General features: G+C 48.7%; 2 protein-coding genes and 1 non-coding gene across 16 annotated transcripts in view; 2 read left to right on the top strand and 1 right to left on the bottom strand.

The window, feature by feature from the left end:
* Positions 1 to 2,400: 2,400 nt before the first annotated feature.
* TRNAQ-UUG lies at positions 2,401 to 2,472 on the top strand. The gene has a single exon. It is a non-coding gene; the product is annotated as a tRNA-Gln (tRNA).
* Positions 2,473 to 3,034: 562 nt separating this feature from the next.
* Positions 3,035 to 21,882, top strand: part of ABI3 (ABI family member 3) — a 29,305-nt gene continuing 10,457 nt past the window's right edge. For 7 of the 13 annotated variants that reach the window (XR_002518079.2, XR_002518080.2, XM_021928977.2 and 4 more), the window contains exon 1: positions 19,959 to 20,103. Coding sequence is in view for 9 of the 13 variants with exons in the window: in XM_021928977.2 (XP_021784669.1) it covers positions 19,987 to 20,103 (117 nt within the window). In the remaining 4 variants the exon portion in view is untranslated. Of the gene's footprint in view, positions 3,130 to 17,957; positions 18,158 to 19,493; positions 20,104 to 21,882 lie in introns of those variants that run through there. The other 6 variants (XM_003912704.4, XM_003912703.4, XM_021928979.2 and 3 more) reach the window with 5 other exon arrangements.
* Positions 14,142 to 19,836, bottom strand: GNGT2 (G protein subunit gamma transducin 2). Of its 2 annotated transcripts, none has more exons than XM_017950543.3 (4): positions 19,706 to 19,836; positions 18,112 to 18,221; positions 16,613 to 16,718; positions 14,142 to 16,156 (listed from the first exon to the last, which is right to left on the bottom strand). In XM_017950543.3, the coding sequence occupies exons 3-4, from the start codon at positions 16,694 to 16,696 to the stop codon at positions 16,031 to 16,033; spliced, it is 210 nt and encodes a 69-aa protein (XP_017806032.1). In that variant the 5' UTR covers positions 16,697 to 16,718; positions 18,112 to 18,221; positions 19,706 to 19,836; the 3' UTR covers positions 14,142 to 16,030. The 2 variants fall into 2 exon arrangements, with proteins under 2 accessions (XP_017806032.1, XP_003912751.1); XM_003912702.5 differs by having other exon boundaries at positions 19,662 to 19,774.

Here is a 21,882-nt window from a genome sequence, read left to right as displayed (position 1 = left end):
TAGTTCCAGCTACTCGGGAGGCTGAGGCAGGAGAATCGCTTGAACCTAGGAGGCAGAGGTTGTAGTGAGCCGAGATCATGCCACTACACTCCAGCCTGGGCAACAGAGCCAGACTCCGTCTCAAAAAAAAAAGAAAGAAAGAAAGGAAGGGAAGGGGAAGGGGAAGGGGAAGAAAAGAAAATAGAAAAGAGACAGAGCTAGGGAATGGGAGTAGGGAGAAGTGGAAGTAGGAGGGTGGAGTCACCTTCACCCTCACATTGGACAGAAGGAATTATCTCCTATGCATTGTCAAAGAATATCATCATGACCCTTTAGGGTTTCTACAGTAGCTTTTGAGATTTTAATTTCAATGCACTCTCACTGGTGCTCACAGAACCCTTGTAAGGAAGAAATAAACAGGAAAGCTGAGTCCAAAGATGCTGACTGAAGTCATTCAACTTCAGCCTTAATAACTCACCCTTAAGCCATAGGAGCTTAAGGGGAGATTGGTTTGTTTCTCAAAATGGAAAATCTTTACTGTTTCTTCTGACCATATACAAGAGTTATTTTTCTTCAAGCAATATGGAAAAACAGAAAAGTCCTTATAAATTTACTCCCCAGAGATAAATCATCAACAGAGCATTTCAGATTTAGGCTACCATGGTCTTGACTGCATGCAACAGAAAATGACTGGGTACATTAAGCAAGAAAAGAGATTTATTGGAGGGATGTGAGATAGCTCAGAGCCCCAGAGAGAGGCTAGAAAAGCAAACTCAGGAAGATGGACAAAGCCCAAGGGGAACTGGGCAGCCAGGACCTCAGGCAAGGTAAGGATCCTGGGCCGTGTGGTTAGGATGCCAGTTCTGCTGCCAATGGGCATGGCCTGGCTGCCCCCACTGCCCCTGGGACACTGGGTGTCACAGCCACCACTAGCAGCAGAACGAGTTCTAAAATGCCCTTGCTTGTGGGCATCAGCCTCTGGATTTTAAATCTAATTGGCCAAGCTACGTCTTATTCTGACTGCTGGAGAGTGAGTTAATCTACCTCGGGGCACAGCGGCTGTCACCCAGATCTACACAGTGTTGGTGCCCTCAAGAAAGGAAGTCAGATGTCACAAGTCAAATAAATGGTAAATGTTTATTACACACATGTATAACTCTGTTTGTAAGTCATGGGATATTATACATATTACTATATTTTGTTAGTATATATTATATATGAATTAGATATTAGTATATATTATTAATGATGTATTTTATTTTTATGTAATTGTTATATAATTAATATATACTATATTATTATACACACTAATTGGTACAACACTATTATACATACAAATTGGTAAGTAGATTTTACCTGTTATTATATTGTTATACAAATTGGTATGTATACATACTAATTGGTAAGTCGATTTTATTATTTTTATGCATAATTGGCAAGTAGTTTTGTTTGGGCCTGTATATCTTTTTATATCATTACAATAAGTTATTCCCTAAATTCTTGCACAATATTTATTGTGTAGATATTGTTATTAACCAGTTTTCACTTGGACATTTATTTTGTTTTTTACTATTATAAATAACACAGCTGAGAACATCCTGGTACATGTGTCTTGGCACTTGCCTTGGTGTTTCCGTAGGTTAGTCTCAAAGGTGAAACTGCTGAGTCATACGGCGTGTAAAAATTAGATGTAGCCAGATTGACCTGCAGAAACATCCGTTTACATAGACATTCACTAAAATGTGGAATGTCTTTTTCACCGATCTGATTTAATCCTAAAGTTAAGGATAATCGCCCAGCAAGGAAGGAAAGGTATCTGGGTGTTATCTCAGCAGTCCCACCTGGTGCTTTTTAATTAAGCACACAAGCAAGTGGAGGCGAAACTTTGGAACGGTTTCCCTTGAGAGCTCTAGCCACGTGAAACAGTAGGACTCGCACCGACGCGGTCAGGCTGCCGGCGCAATTTCAAAGTCTCCGTTCCCACATCCCTGGGGCGCCTGGGGTTTGAACCGTTGTCCCTCACTTGCCAGTCCGCTTCCCTTCCCGCTTGGCCAAAACACCTCTTCTAAGGAACCCCCTAACGTAAATAAACAAACAACCCAGGCTCCGTGCGCCGCGCCTCCTGCGCTGGAACTGAGGTTGGAGCAGGCTTTTCCCGGACCCATTCCGGCCCCACATAGCCAACCCTGCCAGCCTGCTGCCTTTCCGACCTCCCAGCCCCTGGAGGAGCGCAGGAAGACAGGATAACCCCGGGACCAGAAACGCCTGGAAAGCGAAGGACGCAGAAGCCCTCGCCGCGCAGCCCGTGGGTCCCCGGCCCAGGGCTCAGTCTGGCAAACGCGGACACGGCCGCCTCTCTGGAAAGACCGCCCAGAGCTCTCCTGGCTTGAGGAGACTCGTGGCCGTCTAAACCAGCCAGCAGGTCCCATGGTGTAATGGTTAGCACTCTGGACTTTGAATCCAGCGATCCGAGTTCAAATCTCGGTGGGACCTCACCATATTTTTTGGTCCTGCAATTCCTCTTTTGGGGACCGCTTCCGGCAGCGGCCACCTCGGGTTGTGTAGGTATCCCCAGTGACCGGTCAGGCAGCGGCTTAGGGTCCCTCCTCCTCTCTCAAGATGTTTTCATTTCAGGGCCGTCCTAAGCGTGTCAGTGCGCACGCGCGAGACTCGGGCAGAAAAATGTGTTGCTGGGAGAGCGAACGCGACTTTACCCTGGAGGGAAACTTCCGAAAGAACCCGAAGGATCCGGAGGATGCTGCTTCGGGCTGGGCATAGATAGGTCGGCCGGTCTAGGAGGTCCCCGGGGGCCGAGGGGGCCGGCATGTTTCTTATTGGCTACTGAGCAAGCGCGATACGTTACTGCTGCCTGAGCCGCCAACGAAGTGGCTCGACCGAACCAAGGGGCGGGGAAATGGCGCCTGCGGGACTCCGATTGGTCACGAACAATAACGAGGCTGCAGTCCCCAGAGGGGTATTTTCTTGGGGTCCGGCACGCACCCTAGTGTGTTTGTGTTGGTTGTCGGGTGCTGAGTGAGGTCGTCTGTGTCTGTCAGTCAGAAAACAGTCCCTTAGGCTGTATGCGGTGGCTCACGCCTGTAATCCCAGCACTTTGGGAGGCCGGAATTCGAGACCAGCCTGGCCAAGATGGTGAGCTCTCGTCTCAACTAAAAATACAAAAATTAGCCGGGCGTGGTGACGCGCGCCTGTAATCTCAGCTACTGGGGAGGTTGAGGCAGGAGAGTGGCTTGAACCTGGGAAGTGGAGGTTGCAGTGAGCCGAGATCGCGCCAGTGAATTCCAGCCTGGGAGACAGAGCGAGACTTGAAAGGAAAGGGAAAGGGAGGGGAAAGGGAAGGGAAAGGAAAGGGAAAGGAAAGGGAAAGGAAAGGAAAAAGAAAAGAAAAGGGGAGGGGAGGGGAGGACAGTCCCTTAGATGCTGCAGCTGGTGAAAGAGGAGAGACAGAGACAGAGAGAGAGAGAGAAGGTGCGGGGCGGGGGCGGAGGGGGGGAACAGGAGAAAGAAAGAGAGAGAGAAAGAAAAGAAAAAAGAAAAGAAAAGAAAAACAGTTCCTTGACTAAGGGACCGATTCTTCAGCTCACCAGGGCGTCTTAAGGGAGTCCTCAGCCGCTCTGGTCCAGGATCCGTGTTTAGGGTGCTGAGCAGGCACACGTGCTTTGCGAGGAAGGGCATACCTTTAGGATTGTATGAGAGAGACGTGTGTGAAGCAGCTTCTTTGGATCAGCGTCTGGGTTTTGTGAGGTGCCTGTCCCTCTAGGGTAAGTGACAAGGGAGCCCGCTGACGCATTTATGATCTCCCTACATGGTGATTGGCACTGGTTATACGTTCCCGCCCCTTGGGAGGATGCCACAGAAACAGAGAGGATCCTTGCGCTGCTCTCCCACCTCTCCCCTGAGCACCCGTCCTCCCCACCCTACCCCACCCCACACACTCCCTAAATGGTTGAATGGATCTGTGTGTATGAGCAATCCGAGCCTCAAAAATGCCTAGCCATGAGAGATGAAAGGATTTGCTCCACCAGACCGTAAAGCTTATTATCAACTGCAAGCTATAGAAATTGCGGTAGTTCGGTACTGGTGCCAGGCTGGTCTCGAACTCCTGACGGGTGTGAGCCACTGCACCCGGCCTAATTTTTGTATCTTTAGTAGAGACAGGGTTACACCATGTTGCCCAGACTGGTCTCGAACTCCTGAGCTCAAGCGATCTGCCCACCTTGGCCTCCCAAAGTGCTGGGATTACAGGCGTAAGCCACCTCGCCGAGCCAGGAAAAGACATTTTTAATGCATAACTGACAAATAAATATAGATTACAATAGAAAAATCCAGCCAGGAGTGGTGGCTCACACCTGTAATCCCAACACTTTGGGAGGCTGAGGCAGGCATTACTTGAGCCCAGGAGTTGGAGACCAGCCTGAGCAATATGACAAAAACCCATCTCTACTAAAAATACACAAATTGGCTGAGTGTGGTGGTGCACACCTGTGGTCCCAGCTACTCAGGAGGCTGAGGCAGGAGGATGGCTTGAGCCCTTGGGGTCAAAGCTTCAGTGAGCCATGATTGCACCACTGCACTCCAACCTTGGTGACAGAGCGAGATCCTGTGTCAAAAATAAAATAAAGTAGGGAAAATACATGGTCAGTTTGGGTTTAAAAAAGAAAAAAGAAGAAGAAGAAAAATCCTAAAAATCAATAAGAAAAGACAATCTAATAGAAAAATAACAAAAGGCTTGAACAGGCACTTCACTGAGAAAGGAAACTGAAAATAACTGATATACATATGAAAAGATGCAAGAGATCATTAGTCATCATGCAAATGCAAATTAAAAACTCAATCAGATACCACTACACACTCACCAGAATGCCAATGCTGATGTTAAGAATATGGAATAATATGAACCTTCGTAGGAGTGTAAATTGGTGGAAGACAGTTTGATGTTACTAAACTTGGAAATGCTAGACCCTGTGATTTAGCAATTTCACTCTTGCCCATATATTCACAGAAATGTGTGCATATGTGCACCTAGAGACATACATAAGAATGTTAGGCTGGGCAAGGTGGCACATGCCTGCAATTCTAGCACTTTGGGAGGCCGAGGCAGGAGGATCACTTGAGACCAGGAGTTTGAGACCAGCTTGGGCAACATAGTGAGACCCCATCTCTATTTTAAATAAAAGAAAAGTTTGCCCACCAAGGGGAAGTCAGGATAAAGATTCTCTGCTTTGGGCCAGTCAAACCACATCTGGAGGATTGAGATCAATTCTAGGTATCACACAAAGACATTGGTAAATTTCATCCTGCCACTAACTGGCTGTGTAATTTGGGTAAGCAATTTAAGTGTTCTGAGCCTTATATGCAAAAGGATAATAACAGTACCTTTTGCATAGCAGTGTTGTGAGAATTAGCAAAACAGAAATGAAAAGTGCTTATATCTATATCTGATCCATAATATAGTCAAGAATGGTAACTGCTAGAGAAACAACTAGAATAGTGAAGTCTGTGGAAGCTCAGATACTTGAGAAACACAAATACTTATACCAGGAGGAAAACGAAACTTAGAGGTCACAAGATAGCTTTCTTAGTTTATTTGCCTATTTGTTCCTAGTCTGGATTACAACAGAGGTGGAGAATTAGAACTCATGGGTGGAAGTTAGAGGGGCAAAGAGGATGAACGTTCTAACAACTTGAGCTGTCCATTGGCAGAACACTGTAATTACCCAGGGGGTTCTTCCTACCCACTGCACAGACCAAATCAATTCTCCAAGACCTTAGCATCGCATTAAAGAAAGAGTTCAATTGACACGAGGTCTGCCACATGGGAGATGGAGTTATTTTATTTTATTTTTTTAGACAGAGTCTCATTCTGTCATCCAGGCTGGAGTGCAGTGGTGTGATCTTGGCTCACTGCAATCTCTGCCTCCTGGGTTCAAGCGATTCTCCTGCCTCAGCCTCCCAAGTAGCTGGGACTACAGGCATGCACCACCACACCCGGCTAATTTTTGTATTTTTAGTAGAGATGGGGTTTTGCCATGTTGGCTAGGCTGGTCTTGAACTCCTGACCTCAGGTGATCCGTCCTCCTCGACCTCTCAAAGTGCTGGGATTACAGGCGTGAGCCACTGTGCCCAGCCCGGAGATGGAGTTATTACTCAAATCAATCTCCCTGAAGGCTCATAAATTGGGGTTTTTACGAACAATTTGATGAGCAGGGGGCTAGGAATGGGCACTGCTGACTGGTTAGGGATTAAATCACGGGGGTGTGGAAAATGGTCCTTCTGCGCTGCATCTGCCTCTTGGTGGGGCCACAGGCCCAGTTGAGTCATGAATCACTGATCTAGGTGGGATCTGTCAGTTGCCAGAATGCATCTCAAAAGACCAAGCCTAGGTTTTACAATAGTGATGTTATCTACAGGGCGGGCAAATCACAAATCTTGTGACCTCTGGCCACATGACCTCTGAGCAATAAAGGATTATAGAAACTACGCCTACATTTTTGGTCCCTGAGCAAGGAGGAGGTTAGTTTTAGGGAGGGACCATTATCATCCTTGCTTTCATTTTTTTTTTTTTTTTTTTTTTTTGAGACAGAGTCTCTCTGTGTCTCCCAGGCTGGAGTGCAGTGGCGTGATCTCGGCTCACTGCAAGCTCTGCCTCCCGGGTTCACGCCATTCTCCCGCCTCAGCCTCCCAAGTAGCTGAGACTACAGGCGCCCGCCACCACGCCCGGCTAGTTTTTTGTATTTTTTTTAGTAGAGACGGGGTTTCACCATGTTAGCCAGGATAGTCTCGATCTCCTGACCTCGTGATCCACCCGCCTCGGCCTCCCAAAGTGCTGGGATTACAGGCTTGAGCCACCACGCCCGGCCTCATCCTTGCTTTCAAGTTAAACTATAAACCAAATTCCTCTCATGTTTAGTTTGGCCTTTGTGCAGGAATGAGCCGAAGACAGCCCATCTGTGAGGCTAGAAGCAAGATGGAGTTGGCCACGTCAGATTTCTTTTACTGTCAGAATCTTTGCAAAGGTGGTTTCAACATGCTTGAGAAATACTGAGCTGCTGGTCCCTGAAGTCTTCCAGAGAGGCTCAAAGCTGTTTGTCAGTTGTGAGTGTAGGAAGATTTCTGCACTCAGATGGAGATTGAGCTCCACAAAAGGTACCCTGCCTTCCTCTCTGAGGCTTGGTTCGTCTGTGAATCCGCATTCCCAGTTTAGGACTTTACTCACCATGAGCTTTTTCATTATTTCTCCGTGACTTTCACCATTTTTTGTTCGTTTGTACTAAGACTCTCAGTAAGATACCTGTTTTTCATCAGAAACCAGTATACACATACACACATGCACAAAACTGAAATAAAGTTTTAAGAAACAATATGTACTCCACTCCCACTGCTTCACTTGACTAACCTTGTAAAAACAAACAAACAAAAAATAGTAAATTAAACAAAAATAATATTTGACTTGGCGTGATGGCTCACACCTATAATCCCAACACTTTGTGGGAGCTGAGGTGGGAGGATCACTTGAGCCCAGGAATTTGGGACCAGCCTGGGCAATGTAGTGAGACCTCCTCTTTACAAAAAAATTAAAAAATTAGCCGAGCTTGGTGGCATGTGCTCCTCTAGTCACGGTGACTGAGGAGGCTGAAGGAAGAGGATCACTTGAGCCCCATAGGTTGAAGCTGCAGTAAGCTGTGATTAGGCCACTGCACTCCAACCCGAGTGACACAGCAAGACCCTGTCTCAAATAAATAAAAAGAAATAATATTTACCCTTACACATGTAAAAGTACCCTCTATTTTTTCTTTTCTTTTCTTTCCTTTTTTTTTTTTTTTTTTCTTTTGAGACAAGGTCTCACTCTGTTGCCCAGGCTGGAGTTCAGTGTTGTGATCAAATGATCCTCCCACCTCAGCCTCTCCAGGAGCTGGGGCTACAGGTGCGAGTCACCACACCTGGCTAATTTTCGTATTTTTAGTAGAGACAGGGTTTCACCGTGTTGGTCAGGCTGGTCTCGAACTCCTGACCTCAGGTGATCCGTCTGTCTCGGTCTCCCAAAGGGCTGGGATTACAGGCATGAGCCACCACACCCAGCCTCTGATATTTTCTATGTAGTTTATATTTTTTAAACCGGTCACAATCTACTAACTTGATTCTAGAAGCCATAGTTGGTAAAACACTTAGACACTCACTACCATCCCAGCTGGCCTTCTTCTCCTAGCTCCAGCTTCTCTGAGACCTCCTTTACATTTCCATCTCTTTCTATGCCCAGTAGCATAGGAAGAACCTCTCTTTCTCCTCACAGCAGTCTGAAAGCCTCTTCCAATGGTTTTATTCAGGTGAAGGGGCCCACGGCATAGCACACTGTAGCCCCAAATTTCTGGGTTTAGGTGATCCTCCTGCCTCAGCCTCCTGAGCAGCTAGGACTACAGGTGCAGACCACTGTGTCCTGTGTAAGCCTATAAGTTATAAAATACATACAGTCTTTTTTTTTTTTGTGACGGGATCTCACTCCAGTGCCCAGGCTGGAGTGTAGTGATGTGATCATGGCTCACTGCAGCCTTTACCACCTGGGTTCAAGCAACCCTCCCACCTCAGCCTCCCAAGTAGCTGGGACCACAGGCATGTGCCACCACATCCGGCTAATTTTTGTATTTTTTGTAGAGATGGGATTTTGCCATGTTGCCCAGGCTGGTCTTGAGCTCCTGGGCTTAAGCGATCTGCCAGCCCTGGCCTCCGAAAGTGCTGGGATTACAGGCATGCGCCAATGCGCCTGGCCACACATAGTCTTTTAACACCTACCATGCTCTTGGTGCTAGAAATACAAAATTTAAAAAAGACTTAGCTGGGTGCAGTGGCTCACGCCTGTTATCCCAGCTCTTTGGGAGGCCAAGGTCGATGGATCACTTGAGGTCAGGAGTTTGAGAACAGCCTGGCCAACATGGTGAAACCCCATCACTATTAAAAATACAAAAATTAGCTGGGTGTGGTGGTGCATGCCTATAATCCCAGCTAATAGGGAGGCTGAGGCAGGAGAATTGCTTGAACCTGGGAGGCGGAGGTTGCAGTGAGCTGAGATCGTGCCACAGCACTCCAGCCTCGGTGACAGAGTGAGACTATCTCAAAAACAAACAAACAAACAAACAAACAAGACTTGCTCCATGCCCTCAAGGAGTTTGAAATCTTGACCAATAAATCAAAGACTAAAGTACAGTGTAAAATGAAAAGCAAGGCTCAGGAGTATATGTGGATGAAATGTAAGTGAAATACAGGTGTAGGTAAGGTATAAAAAGAAATCCAGACGAAAGCTCGGAATAGCATGGGAGTGCTACCATTTCTGTAAAAAGGGGAGAACATTTATATGGCTTGTGTGTGCATAAAATATCTCTGCAAGGCTGCATGAGAAACTGGAACATTGATTTCTCCAGGAATGAAACCAGAGAGAGAAAAGGAGGGAGAGACTGTTCACTGTACCCTTTTACACCTCTTGAATTTTGAACTCCCTAATTTTTCATTACTTCTTCATTCAGTCACAAAGTCTCTAGGGACTCAAGAAGCCAGAGAAAGCTTAAAGTGATGTTTAAACCTAGTTGTGACTTACTATCCAGATTAGCTAGATGAAGAAGCGGCAGCAGGCTGGGCGGAGTGTTTCAAGCCCTGCATAAACTGGTCAAGGAATAAAAGAAGCTCCATATTGAATGCGTGGAGCCTAGGGGGCCAGGGTAGGGGTTGAGGGTGAGTAGGAGGCAGAGCTGAGGCCCCAGAGGTATAAGGGCCCCTCATGTGGAAGGGCCTTGGTGGCTTTGGTGCCCAGGAGTCTAGATTTGGTCTCACAGGAGGTGGAGAGTGAAGAAGGGCTTTAAGCAAGGGAGCTGCAGAGAACCTACCAGCAGCCGAGGGCAGAGTAGGCTGCAGCCAGGCTAGGAAGGTGGGGAGTTTCGCAGGAGACTGTGGAATCATCAGGGTAAAAGGTGACCAAGCTTTAACTGAGGACCAGGCAGAGGCAGTAAAGCGATAAACAGATGAACATGTGAGAGCTTTAGAGGGTGGCTCTATCAGGAATTAGCTTGCTTAGGAATTAGTGTGATTAGATGGGCTGCCGGTGGGGGGGAGCAGGGGAGCAGCAAGGCCGTGCGTACGTGGTTCTTCTTCCTTCTCTCTCCTCTCCCGGCTTCCCTGGTCCCTGCTTCCTCAGTTCTGATGCTGCAGGCGATGAGTCCCCCACCTCTCCCATTTCCGTGGTCTGGTAGAGAATAAGAAAATCAGAGGGGCCAAGGGGACGATGAGTAGCTACTCCAAAGTCACCTCCCTGCCCCTCTCCTACCCCAGCTTCTGTCAGAAATGAAGGAGGAGGGAGAGGAGGGCAGGGAGCAAGATATTTTTGATGCTTAATTCAAACCCTGCCTGCAACTCTGCCCCTGCATGAATATCCTACCTCTTCCATCAGACCAGGGCCTCTGTCTCCCTACACACAACCAGCCATAGAATGTGTGGAGCCCAGTGTAAAATGAAAATGTGTAGGTCTTGTTAAAAAATTATTAAGAATTTCTAGATGAGGACAGCAGAGTGTTAAATCTAGCATGCGCCCTTCTAAGCAGGAGGCCCTGTGTGACAGTAGAGGTCGAACGCCTATAAAGCTGGTTCTGTCCCCAGGCCTCAAGGTCAAGTAGGGAATTGTGTGTGGGCGGGGGGTGGGGGTGGTGGTGTTGGGAGGCAAGAGGCTGTGACTTACTTTTCCAGAGGTACTAAGGTCATGGTGGGGTAATCCCTGTCCCCACCTCACTCCTTGCTGGCTTCATGGGTAAGATCCGGAAGGCCCAAGGGTGGGTGGGGCGGGGCTGTCTAACCTACTAGGAAGGATTTCTAGCTGCTGCCAGCTCCAGGAGCTGAGACCACATTAGCCAGTCCGCTGTTCCCCCTCCCCGCCTTGTAAGGCCGAGGAATCCCATCCTGGGAGTCTCTGGTGCAGTGTGGAAGGAGGGTGATACAGAATTGAAAACTTGAGAATGATTCCGTTCCATGTTACTTGACATGGAAATCAAGGCGTTCAAGAGCATTCCCTTTCGCTTACTCCCTTTTCCTGGCTTGGCATCCTTTTACTGCTCAGGACCATTGGAATCTCAATTATGTGGTTTCTGCCAACAGCCTCACACGTCTGACCCTCTATGCTTGGTCTTCTTCACACTCCTCTTTACCCACCCCAGCCTGAGTTTCTGGAGTTCCTCCAAACTCTATTCTTGACCCTCCTTATCTCAATCCACACAGTCCTCTTGGTCAATCTCACCCACTTTTGTTGTATCAGCTACTACCTCTCAGTGATCCTCAACAGGTGTGCAAAGGGAGGAGGAGAAGCCTATGGAGTCACGTGGGATCACCTAGTGGGGAGGGCTTTCCAACTGGTGACACCACCATTCACCTAGTCATCCACAGAGGAAACCAGAAGTCATCCTTGATAATTTCTTCTCCATCCTTCCAACATTCAATCAATCTCTAGGTCCTGAAAATTCTACTTCTTCACTACCTCTCCAGTTCATCTCCTCTCCATTCTTACCCTTCCTCCCCAGTTCAGTTCCTAATCACTTCGGGTGGCTGGATCATAGTGATTCTCCTTTCTCTGGAAACTGACATTCTGAGGGTGGCCCTGAAAGTCAGCAGAGAAAGGAATTTCTTCCTCTCTGATTCTTGGGAAGCAATTAAGGTTTGATTCAGATGATCAAGATCTTGGAGTAAAAGTGAATTGAAGACAAGGAGATCTGGGGAGAGCTTTGTGGCTGGACCTCTTTGGGTGAACCTGGAAACTGAAAATCCACATCACAAATAGGTTTACCAGAAGGCTCCCTGCAAAAGAGACTTTTCACAAGCCATAGACAGGGACCAAGGGGCTGTCTAGAGCTCATGAAACAAAGCAGACAGAGAAGCAGGAATAGAGGCTATGCCTGGGTGGAACAGCATGGACTTCTCTTCATCAAGGCCAATGTAGCTCCGCTACTGCCCAATGAGCTGGCAATGGTGAAACCCTGAGCCCCTCATACAGTACCAGACCTCAAGGCAACCATCCAGTTCTCTGGTGGCAGGTCAATGGAAGGGACACAGAATTGTCCTCACTGGAATAGGCACTTTTTCAGGAATTGGGTTTGCATTCCCTGCCAACACCACCATCTATGGACTCGTGGGATGTCTTCTAGGCAACTGTGGTGTCCTAGACCAGGCTAGCTCCAACCAAGAAGCTCTTCCCAGCAAAAGAAGTAAGGCATTAAATGCAGTGTGGGTCCTGTAACAGAAAAACGGCGTTAGTGAAAAAGCTAGGAAAATCCAAATAAAGTCTGGAGTTCAGTTAACAGTGTTACACAAATGCTAATTTTTAATTTTAAAAGTACCATGGTTATGAAGATGTTAACATTAGGGGAACCTGGGTTAAGGGAACTCTCAGTACTAACTTTGCAACTCCTCTGTAAATCTAAAATTCTTCAAAATAAAACTACCAAAGAAACAAAAAGAAATAAGGTTGGGGCTAACGTCAACAGGATTTGCTGATCTCACCATGTGTCTGTTATCTAGAAGCAAGTGGCTTTACAGAGTGATAGGCTGTTCTAGTAAAGACTCAGGGTGGTGCCAGGTAGGTGGACACCACTTTGCAAAGACTAAGTGATGTCAGAAAGGTTGCTGGCTGTGCTGTGAATGAAACCAGAAACAACTTACAGTGTTTTCCCTTCATGGCTAAAAAACTCAAGGATCTCTAGGCTAGAGGAGGGAAAGGATGGCTCAGATGGCATCAATGACCCTATCTCAGAATGATCATTCTTGTCCTCCTAATCAACAGTGTGAAGGTCTGGGCATGCAAGAAAGGAATGCTACCCACTGGGCACAGTGGCACACACCTGTAATCCCAGCACTTTGGGAGGCCAAGGCAGTCAGATCACCTGAAATTGGGAGTTCGAGACCAGCCTGACCAACATGGAGAAACCCCATCTCTACTAAAAATATAAAATTAGCTGGGCATAGTGGTGCATGCCTGTTATCCCAACTACTTGGGAAGACTGAGGCAGGAGAATCACTTGAACCCAGGAGGTGGAGGTTGCAGTGAGCCAAGATCAGGCCATTGTACACCAGCCTGGGCACAAGAGCAAAACTCTGTCTCAGAAAAAAAGAAAAAGAAAGAAAGAAGGAAGGAAGGAAGGAAGCAAGGAAGGAAGGAAAGAAAAAAAAAGAAAGAGAGAGAGAACGAAAGAAAGAGAAAGAAAGAAAGAAAGAGAATGAAAGAAAGAAAGAAAGAGAAAGAGAGAGAAGGAGGGAGGGAGGGAAGGAAGGAAGCCACAGGGCACAATGTCATAATCCCTTTTTAAGCTGAGATTTCTACCCTGCCATTTGAGGCTCCCTATGGCATTAGGAAGAGACAGAAAAGGGGGTCAGAGTGTCAGGCTGATGACTGACCCTGAGACTCAGGGAGTCCTGTGATTGTTACCACACCCTGTGGTGGCCAGGAAAGGTACAGGAGGAACCAGAGAATACCTGGGGCACATTGTGCCCTGTGGAACGGTGGGCTGAAGAAACTGCTACTCTAATCAGAGTCCCACCAAGGGTTCAAGAGCCTCAGGAACAGAGATTAGAGTTGCCGCTCTGGATCCAGAACCCCAACCAGTGAGAGCCTGCCTGAAGACAGAAGAATAAGGACTGGGCAAGTGGAAGAAGGAAGCTGTAGCCACATGGCTGATGGCCGCATGACTGGCACTCCCATCTTTTTTTCCTTCCTTACTGTTGGAGCCCTATGGAATATTTACCTTTCCCTGTTTTTTTGAAGGAAGAATTACTGTCTTTAATGTTTTCTCTTTCTCATTCCTCATCTTTTCCTTCTCTTGAGCAGACTATATGGAGAGTGGTTGAATTGACACCAGCTTGCAGAATGGTGAGATGGAGTCAGGATGGAATTGGGAATTGGAGATCCTGGATTTTGACCACAGAGGCCCTGTGACCTCACCCTTGGCATTTGGGCTGTGACCAGCTGGGGAAAGGAGGCTGCGGCTGTAGTATGTAGGATGACTATTAGATTAGGTTTATTTTCAGAGACTTGCTTTCATTTCTATCTAGTAAACCCTACAAGCCAGAAACTTGGATGCCATCCTTGACAACTCATTCTCCTTCACTCATAACTCAAAGAAATGTCAAGATCTGAAAACTTTATTTCCCAAAGAACTCATCAACTTACCTACTGCCCCCAAGACTTACGGCCACTGCCCTAATTCAGGTTTTCCTCACCTCACCCCTGATGGAACAATCACCTCCTTAACTGCCTCTCTGCCTTCACTCTTTCCCTGTTCAATCTTGTCAAAAGCAAATTTCCAGCCAGGCTTTGTAGCTCACGCCTATAATCTCAGCACTTTGGGAGACCGAGGCAGGAGGATTGCTTGAGGCCAGGAGTTCAAGATCAGCCTGTGCAATATAGTGAGACCCTGTCGCTACAAAAAAATTTAAAAATTAGCCAAGCGTGGTGGCACACACCTGTAGTCCCAGCTACGTGGGAGGCTGGGGTGGGAGGATTGCTTGAGCCCAGGAGGCAGAGGCTGCAGTGAGCCATGATTGTGCCCCTGCACTCCAACCTGGGCGACAGAGAAAGACTTTGTCACCCTCCCCACCAGAAAAGCAAATTTCCTTCTAACATTACCAAGTCACTCCCAGCAAATAAGTTTGTTTAGTTCAGCAAGCCAGACCCCACTAGTCACCTCCAAGCCCTCTCTAGCACAGATCCTAAGGATCTAGACCTCTTGACATCCCCACTCCAACCTGATTGGTGCTCCCATTCAAACCATGGTCCTTTCTCATATCATGCCTCTGTTTATACTGGCCCACCAGAAGTGCCATCCATCCACCCATTGACAACTTAACCCTTTAGAACTCAGCTCGAGATATCACCTCCTTCTAAAGGCCTTTCCTGTCTTTCTTCCAAGGACTCAACGCACCTCTTCAGCAAGATTAGGTAGCCCTCCTATGGGATTCCATCATATCCCTCGCAGACCTCTCTGATGTTGCACTGAGCTCATTGTATCATGAGTGCTGGTTTGTCTGCAGCTCCTTCAGTCCTTTCCATGCTGGCAAGGCCCAGGAATTGGTCTCATCCATCACTACATTCCCAGTCCTTAGCAGGATCCAGCCTCCCTTCTGCTAACCAGAATCTGCTTAAATACCTTCCTAGGCTTCCTATTGCCCTTAGGATGAAGAACAAAGTTCCTGAGTTCACCGAAAGGTCCTTCAAGACTTGACCCCAATCTCCTTCTCTAGCCTCATGCTTTTCCAGCCCCCATTCTGCGCCCCTCGACGGCATTTACATTGACATGGCTCATTGCCCTGAATGTCTTTCTGCTGTGTGTTCCTACACGGCCCTTGACTCTCCCCATTGTAGCATTTATGGACTTAATTGTAAATTGTTTCATGTCTTCTCCACCAAATTCCATGAAAATAGGAGCCATGTTCGTCTTGCTCACTCTTCCATCCATAGTGCCCAGCACTAATAGACTACTCGACAATATTAAATAAATCATGAAATCATAACTTCACAAACTCCTGTTGTCATCAGGCCATCTGGGGTGATCTAAATGACTAGGAACAGGATCACAGGGTAGGACATGATATGGGGGGACAGGACCGCCCCCAACCCAAACTAATCTGGCGTGGAAATGCTTTTTTCCTAGGAAGAGAGTGGAGGGAAAAGACGGAGGGGTTCTAAGGTGGTGTAAATGCTTCCTAAGGACTGCCCTCTGGGGTCTCGTGGTATCGCAGGCTCCTCACACCCCACCACCCCTGGGGCCAACTGCTTGGCCAGCCACACTGTCCTCAGAGTGTTCCAGCAAAGTCAGCAGAGACCCAGCAGATGGAGGAAATAATGGGAGAAAAGAGTGGAAAGTGGGAGTGGGGAATGGGTTCACAATGCATTTGTTCAGGGATCTTTACTCATTCTGTGATGAAGAGAAGGTGACACTTCATTGGCTCACTGGGGGTCTAGGAGACTTGGGCTTGGCTGAAGAGGGATAGACACTCAGGGCGGGGCTCCGTGCCATCAGCTTATCAGACAGCCGCCTTTCTCTTTGAAGGGATTCTTGTCCTCAGGGATCCCTTTGAGAAAAGGGTCGTTTCCTGCTTGGGCCTCCACATACTCCTTGATTTCCTTTCCCGCTTTGGAAATCTGTGAGAACACAAAAAATGTTTTAGGTCCTTGCTACTTTCTCTGGATCCATGATTTGGTCAGTGCTGGAAAAACAGGCTTCTGGGCAGGGCAGAGACAGAGGCCAAAGAGGAGAAAGACACAGGGGACAGACAGGTGTTCGGGGGTGTGAGTTCCTCGATCTGACCCACAACACTGACCCTGACCTTCATGGACTGCTTGGCCAGAGCCAGCCCAGATGCAGGGCTGGACACACTGAGCTCTCCAAGGCCCTGAGGCTCTCTCTTGTGCTGAGGGAGGCTGGCACCTTCACAGAGTCAACCCCAGCCTTTCTCTGCATCCTATCCCATCCCAGAGGTACCTCCTGCTGCTTCTGCGGCCCTGGAACAGTCCCACCACCCTTTCTGGTCACTTCCTCCTTCCTGGGGCTCATCAGGAACAGGAAGGGAAGAGCAGGGATGGGGCGAGGAGGCTCACCGGAATTCTTGTGTTTTTCACTTCCTTCTTTAGCTGCTCCACCTCCATCTTCAACAGATCCTTCTCGCTGAGATCCTGGGCCATCCTGCCCTAGACAGACCTGATCCTGGAAAGGATTCAGCAGCCAGGATCATAAATCTCATCAGCTCTCCCAGCTCCCTCCACACCTCAACTTCTAGCATCTCCCCTGCCATATCCCTCAGTGCAGGCCCCTCATCATTCAACAGATATTCACTCCATCCTTGCACGCCCTGCCTCTTCGAGAGCCTGGTCTCAGGAGGGGAGGAAGCTCCCAGTCTGATGGGAAAGGGACAATTTTTGCCTTTGGATTGACTGTCTACGGAGGAAATCTGGATTATCTGTCTACAGAGCCATCTGTCTGTCTGTCTACAGAGGAAACAGAGAAGAAAGAAGAAGGAGTTTCTTTCGGAGAGGAAGATCTGGGAAGCAATATTATTGTTTCATATAGTGACTCAGAGTTTTCCTCTTTCTCTACAAGTCCAGCACGGGAGAGTATACAATAATGTTCAAGAGAAGGGGGTCTTGGCCAGGCATGGTGGCTCACCCCTATAATTCCAGCACTTTGGGAGGCCGAGGTGGGAGGATCGCTTGAGCCCAGGAGTTCAAGATCAGCCTGGCCAACATGGCGAAACCTCGTCTCTACAAAAGATAGAAAAATTAGCCAGGGTTGGTGGTGAGTGCCTGTAATTGCAGCTACTCAGAAGTCTGAGGTACGAGAATCGCTTGAACCCGGGAGGCGAAGGTTGCAGTGAGCTGAGATCATGCCACTGCACTCCAGCCTGGGTGACAGAGTGCAACTGTCTCAAAAAATAAAAAAAGATCCCGGGTGCAGTGTCTCGTGCCTGTAATCCCAGCACTTTGGGAGGCCAAGACAGGCAGATCACCTGAGGTCGAAGGTTTGAGACCAGCCTCGCCAACATGGTGAAACCCCATCTCTACTAAAGACACAACAAATAGGCAAGCGTGGTGGCGGGCACCTGTAATCCCAGCTACTCAGGAGGCTGAGGCAGGAGAATTGCTTGAACCCAGAAGACGGAGGTTGCAGTGAGCCGAGATCACACCACTGCACTCCAGCTTATGCAACAAGAGTGAGACTCCGTCTCAAAAAAAAAAAAAAAGAGACAAGGGGGTCTGGAGCTTGCCAGACTCCAACTCTGATCCCAGCTCTGCTGCTTCCTTACTGCTTCCTTAGTGTGGCATTAGGGAAGTCACTCAACCTCTTTGAGTATTTCCCCAGCTGCAGATGGGTATTAAAAAAACCTACCACATGCAATTATTGTGGGTACTAAAAAAAATAATGTCTATAAAATATTATAATATACTACCTGGCACATAATGAACACTTAATACACTTATTATCACTAATAATGCTATTGTTATTATTATCACTGCAGGGTTATCAGGAAGGCCTGCCTGGTGCCTAGCCCCAGTGATACTAAGAGTAGCTCCCAGCCCAGTGCAACCTCAGCACCTCTCACCTGCCACAGAAGAGCACACTTTCCAAGTCACTTGTCCTGGACTCAGGTAAGATAGTGTTTGAGCCTCCTAGTTCTTCATCAGCTGAAAATCTTCAGATAAAGCAGATGGCCTGGAAACCAAAATCTCTGATGCCTAAGCTGATCATAGGCTCAAAGTTCTAAGCCCATCACCCGCCTGAGCCTTCAAGCCCTCACTGCCGCAGAGAGACAGACATTCTCCCCACAAAAACCAACTCGAAAACAGAAGCCACCTTTTCACCACCTTGCCCTGTGTTAGCCTCACTCTTTTGGTGACCTCACTAGCTTAGAGCCTGCAGCGCTTCTATTTCCCCACCTCCACCTCACAGCCCCGCCTGCCCCCTTTTGCTTGCTTTCTCCTCCTTCCCTTCCCACCTCTGAGCATGCTCTGAGGCTGTCCTTCCTCCTGCGGCAAGTCCTAGACCGGCCCCTAACCTCCCTAACCAAGGTGCCTTGTGTGCCCATTGGATCCCCACTGTTTCACCTTACGAAGTTCTGCTAGCTCACTCTTCATCCACTCATTCAATAAATATGTACTTGCTCACCATGCTGTGCCACTTAGTACTTGGGGCATGGCCACCTCTAATGCCTCTGTTCAAGCTTCTTTGCTGCCACACCTCCCTCTGAGTCCTGAATGTGGGTTCCTGAGCACAGGACCCACATTCTGTTTTTTTCTTGCTCTCCCCCAAGGACCACCCAAGGGCTATGCCATTTAACAGACATTGAGCTCCTGCTCTGACTGACACCCATCCAATGACAAGGGACCCGCTGAAGGAGCAAAAGTTAAGGGACCAATATGGTCGGTGGGAGGTCCTCTTACTCTCCTGTCTCTAGGATGACAGGCTTGGTGGTAGGAGGGGCAGAGAGGAGGCCCGCAGTCCATCCTAACTTCCCTGCTCCAGGACCCAGTCCAACTCTCAGCTGGGAGCTCTAAGAGTTTGAAATCAGGACAGGATCCTGGAGGTCGTCTGGTCCAACTGTCCTGTTAATGCATGAACTACAGCCCATACCTCCTAGGCAGGCTCAGTGCTCTGTCCACTGCTGCTTCCTAAAACCAACAAATTGATCTGGAATTTGAACCTGGTGCTTCTCAAATCCAAGTCCTTCCTGTTGTCTAATCTGAGTTCCTCACATTACACTTGGTCAATTTCATCTCGTCCTGCCTTCATGAGCACAGAGCATGTAGGGCAGATCTTCATCACACACAACCCTTCGCAGGCTTACTAACACCCCTCTGGGACCTCTCTGGTCATGTCTTCCCGGTGTCCAACCCTGACCCCTCTTGCTGCCACATCGGCTGTTTTCTATTTTTGCTGTGCTGCCGTCCCACAGTCCTCTCTGGTATGACCAGTCTCCATATCCTATCCACCCTCCACTCCCCTGTCCTTTGGTGACTCATCCCCGAGCTTCCCAAGGAAGCCCCCACCCTCTGCCCTTTCCTCCCGCCTTCCATGAGTGGAAAATCCACCTCCACCCCCTATAGCAGGCCAGCCCCCTTCCTCCCCAGTCTCCCACCCCATCCCCCCACCGACCAGTTTCCTCTCCAGGACCAGGGAGCAATCACAGCTGCCCCGACCTTGGCTTCCTCTGCTGGGTGGGATTGGGGGCTGGGCCCCCAAATGGGCCCCTGGCTTCCCCCTTCCTCTGGGCAGGGGACAGAGAGGCACAGGCTCGGGGAGCAGGACTGACTTCCTCTTGTCCCGGAATGAGCATGCCTGCCCTTTGCAAGCAGGTTTGGGTCTCACGCAGAGGAAACCAAAAGCAGTAAGAGGGAGGGAAGGCAGAGCAACCAATCAAGGGCAGGGTGAGACTCAAAACGAGCGGGCTCCCTGGGGAGCCAGACAGAGGCTGGGGGTGATGGCGGAGCTACAGCAGCTGCAGGAGTTTGAGATCCCCACGGGCCGGGAGGCTCTGAGGGGCAACCACAGTGCCCTGCTGCGGGTTGCTGACTACTGCGAGGACAACTATGTGCAGGTAGGTAGAGCGGGCGGAGGACTGACACCCCAGCCCCTGGAGGGCGGACCCTGAGCCCAGCCCCAAGTGGGGCCCTGGGAGCCATCCTGACAGTGCTTGTCTTGGGCCTTGGCTGAGAAATCCTCCCACTCCAGACTTCAGCTTCATCCCAGACCCCAATACTTAACTCTGACCCCATACTACCCAAGCCCCCACTGTGCCCTTTCTGTCTCGCCTCAGAGATGTCTGGGACAGACAGTGCGATTCCATCCTGTTCTCAGGTGTCACTGCAGGTTCATCCTTCTGAGTCCCCCAGGTCGATCCAGAGACCCAAAGCCTCCGTCCTCACACAGATGCTGGCGATCGTTCTATTTCCAGGCCAGCTCTGGGTGACGCTTCAGAAGAACTTCCCAAACAGCACAGTGAACCTGAGATGGACCCTGAGTTTGGGAGAGTGGGGATAAGGCAGAGTAGGCTGGGCTAAAGAGAGGGGATCTCATGCAGAGGGAGGGGGATGGCCCACATGACTGCTGGGAGCAGGCTACTAGCAAAAGATAAGGAGGTGGCATTGTAGAACAGTTTTTAAATTGTGTGGTTGTCCTGGGGCTGAGAGTATAGATTCCTGGATTCAGGGAGGAGAGGGAAGGCAACTTAGCCATGATGGAAATCACTTCTGTTATTTCATTAATCTGTACAACTACCTTGTGAGACACGTATTATAATTCCTATTTTACACATGTGGAAACAGTAGCTCAGGGAGGTGAGGTGACTTGTCCAAGGCCGCACAGCTCCAAACAGCAGAGCCAGGCATTCCCGTATTTTTGCTCTTGTTGCCCAGGCTGGAGTGCAATGGCTCGATCTCGACTCACTATAACCTCCACCTTCTGGGTTCAAGAGATTCTCCTGCCTCAGCCTCCTGAGTAGCTGGAATTACAGGCATGTACCACCATGCCTGGCTAATTTTATATTTTTAGTAGAGACAGGGTTTTGCCATGTTGGTCAGTCTGGTCTCGAACTCCTGACACCTCAGGTGATCCACCGGCCTTGGCCTCCCAAAGTTCTGGGATTATAGGAGTGAGCCACATGCCCGGCCAGTCTTTTTTTTTTTTTTTTTTTTCTTTTTTTGAGACAGGGTCTCCTCTGTCGCTCAGGCTGGAGTGCTGTGGCATGATCATAGCTCACATAGCTTCACTGCAGCCTTGAACTCCTAGGCTCAAGCAATCCTCCCACCTCAGCCTTCTGAGTAGCTGGGACTACAGGCGCATGCCACCATGCCTGGCTAATTTTTTTTATTTTATTTTGTAAAGACAGGGTCTCCATATGTAGCCCAGGCTGGTGTTGAACTCCTGGCCTCAAGTGATCTGCCCACCTTGGCCTCCCAAAGTTCTGGGATTACAGGCGTAAGCCACCACATTTGGGCTTACCTGACTCCTGACGCCAAGCCCTTTCCTCTCCATCTTTCTGCCTCCCTACACACTATGTGACTTTACAACAGTTTATTTGCACTCTCTGTACCCGGTTTCCTCTGCTCCCTGAAGAGCTGCAGGCTAACCTTGTTACCCCTTGGGCAAAACTTTATTTTTCTAACCTGTATTAACCGAACTATGAGAACAGGCATAGAGACCTCGTAATAGTAAGAACGTTGAAAAAAGAAATAAATGAGGAACAAGTGCTCATGGGAAATGGCAGATTAAAGAGAGTCAGTGATGACAGCAGTTAAAACTCTCTGGACCCAGCCGGGCGTGGTGGCTCAAGCCTGTAATCCCAGCACTTTGGGAGGCCGAGACGGGCGGATCACCA

The sequence above is a fragment of the Papio anubis genome, chromosome 17 (assembly GCF_008728515.1).
Source record: "Papio anubis isolate 15944 chromosome 17, Panubis1.0, whole genome shotgun sequence".
NCBI lineage: Eukaryota > Metazoa > Chordata > Mammalia > Primates > Cercopithecidae > Papio > Papio anubis.
Note: the sequence above shows the minus strand (reverse complement) of the source record. Positions and strands in the feature narration are given on the sequence as shown.

Bases quoted from the DNA above. Each gene is read 5' to 3' on its own strand.
- GNGT2 (XM_017950543.3), bottom strand. From the start codon at position 16,696: ATGGCCCAGGATCTCAGCGAGAAGGATCTGTTGAAGATGGAGGTGGAG. The intron at 16,157-16,612 runs GTGAGCCTCCTC...GTGTTCTCACAG, and splicing joins TGAAAAACACAAGAATTCCG to ATTTCCAAAGCGGGAAAGGA.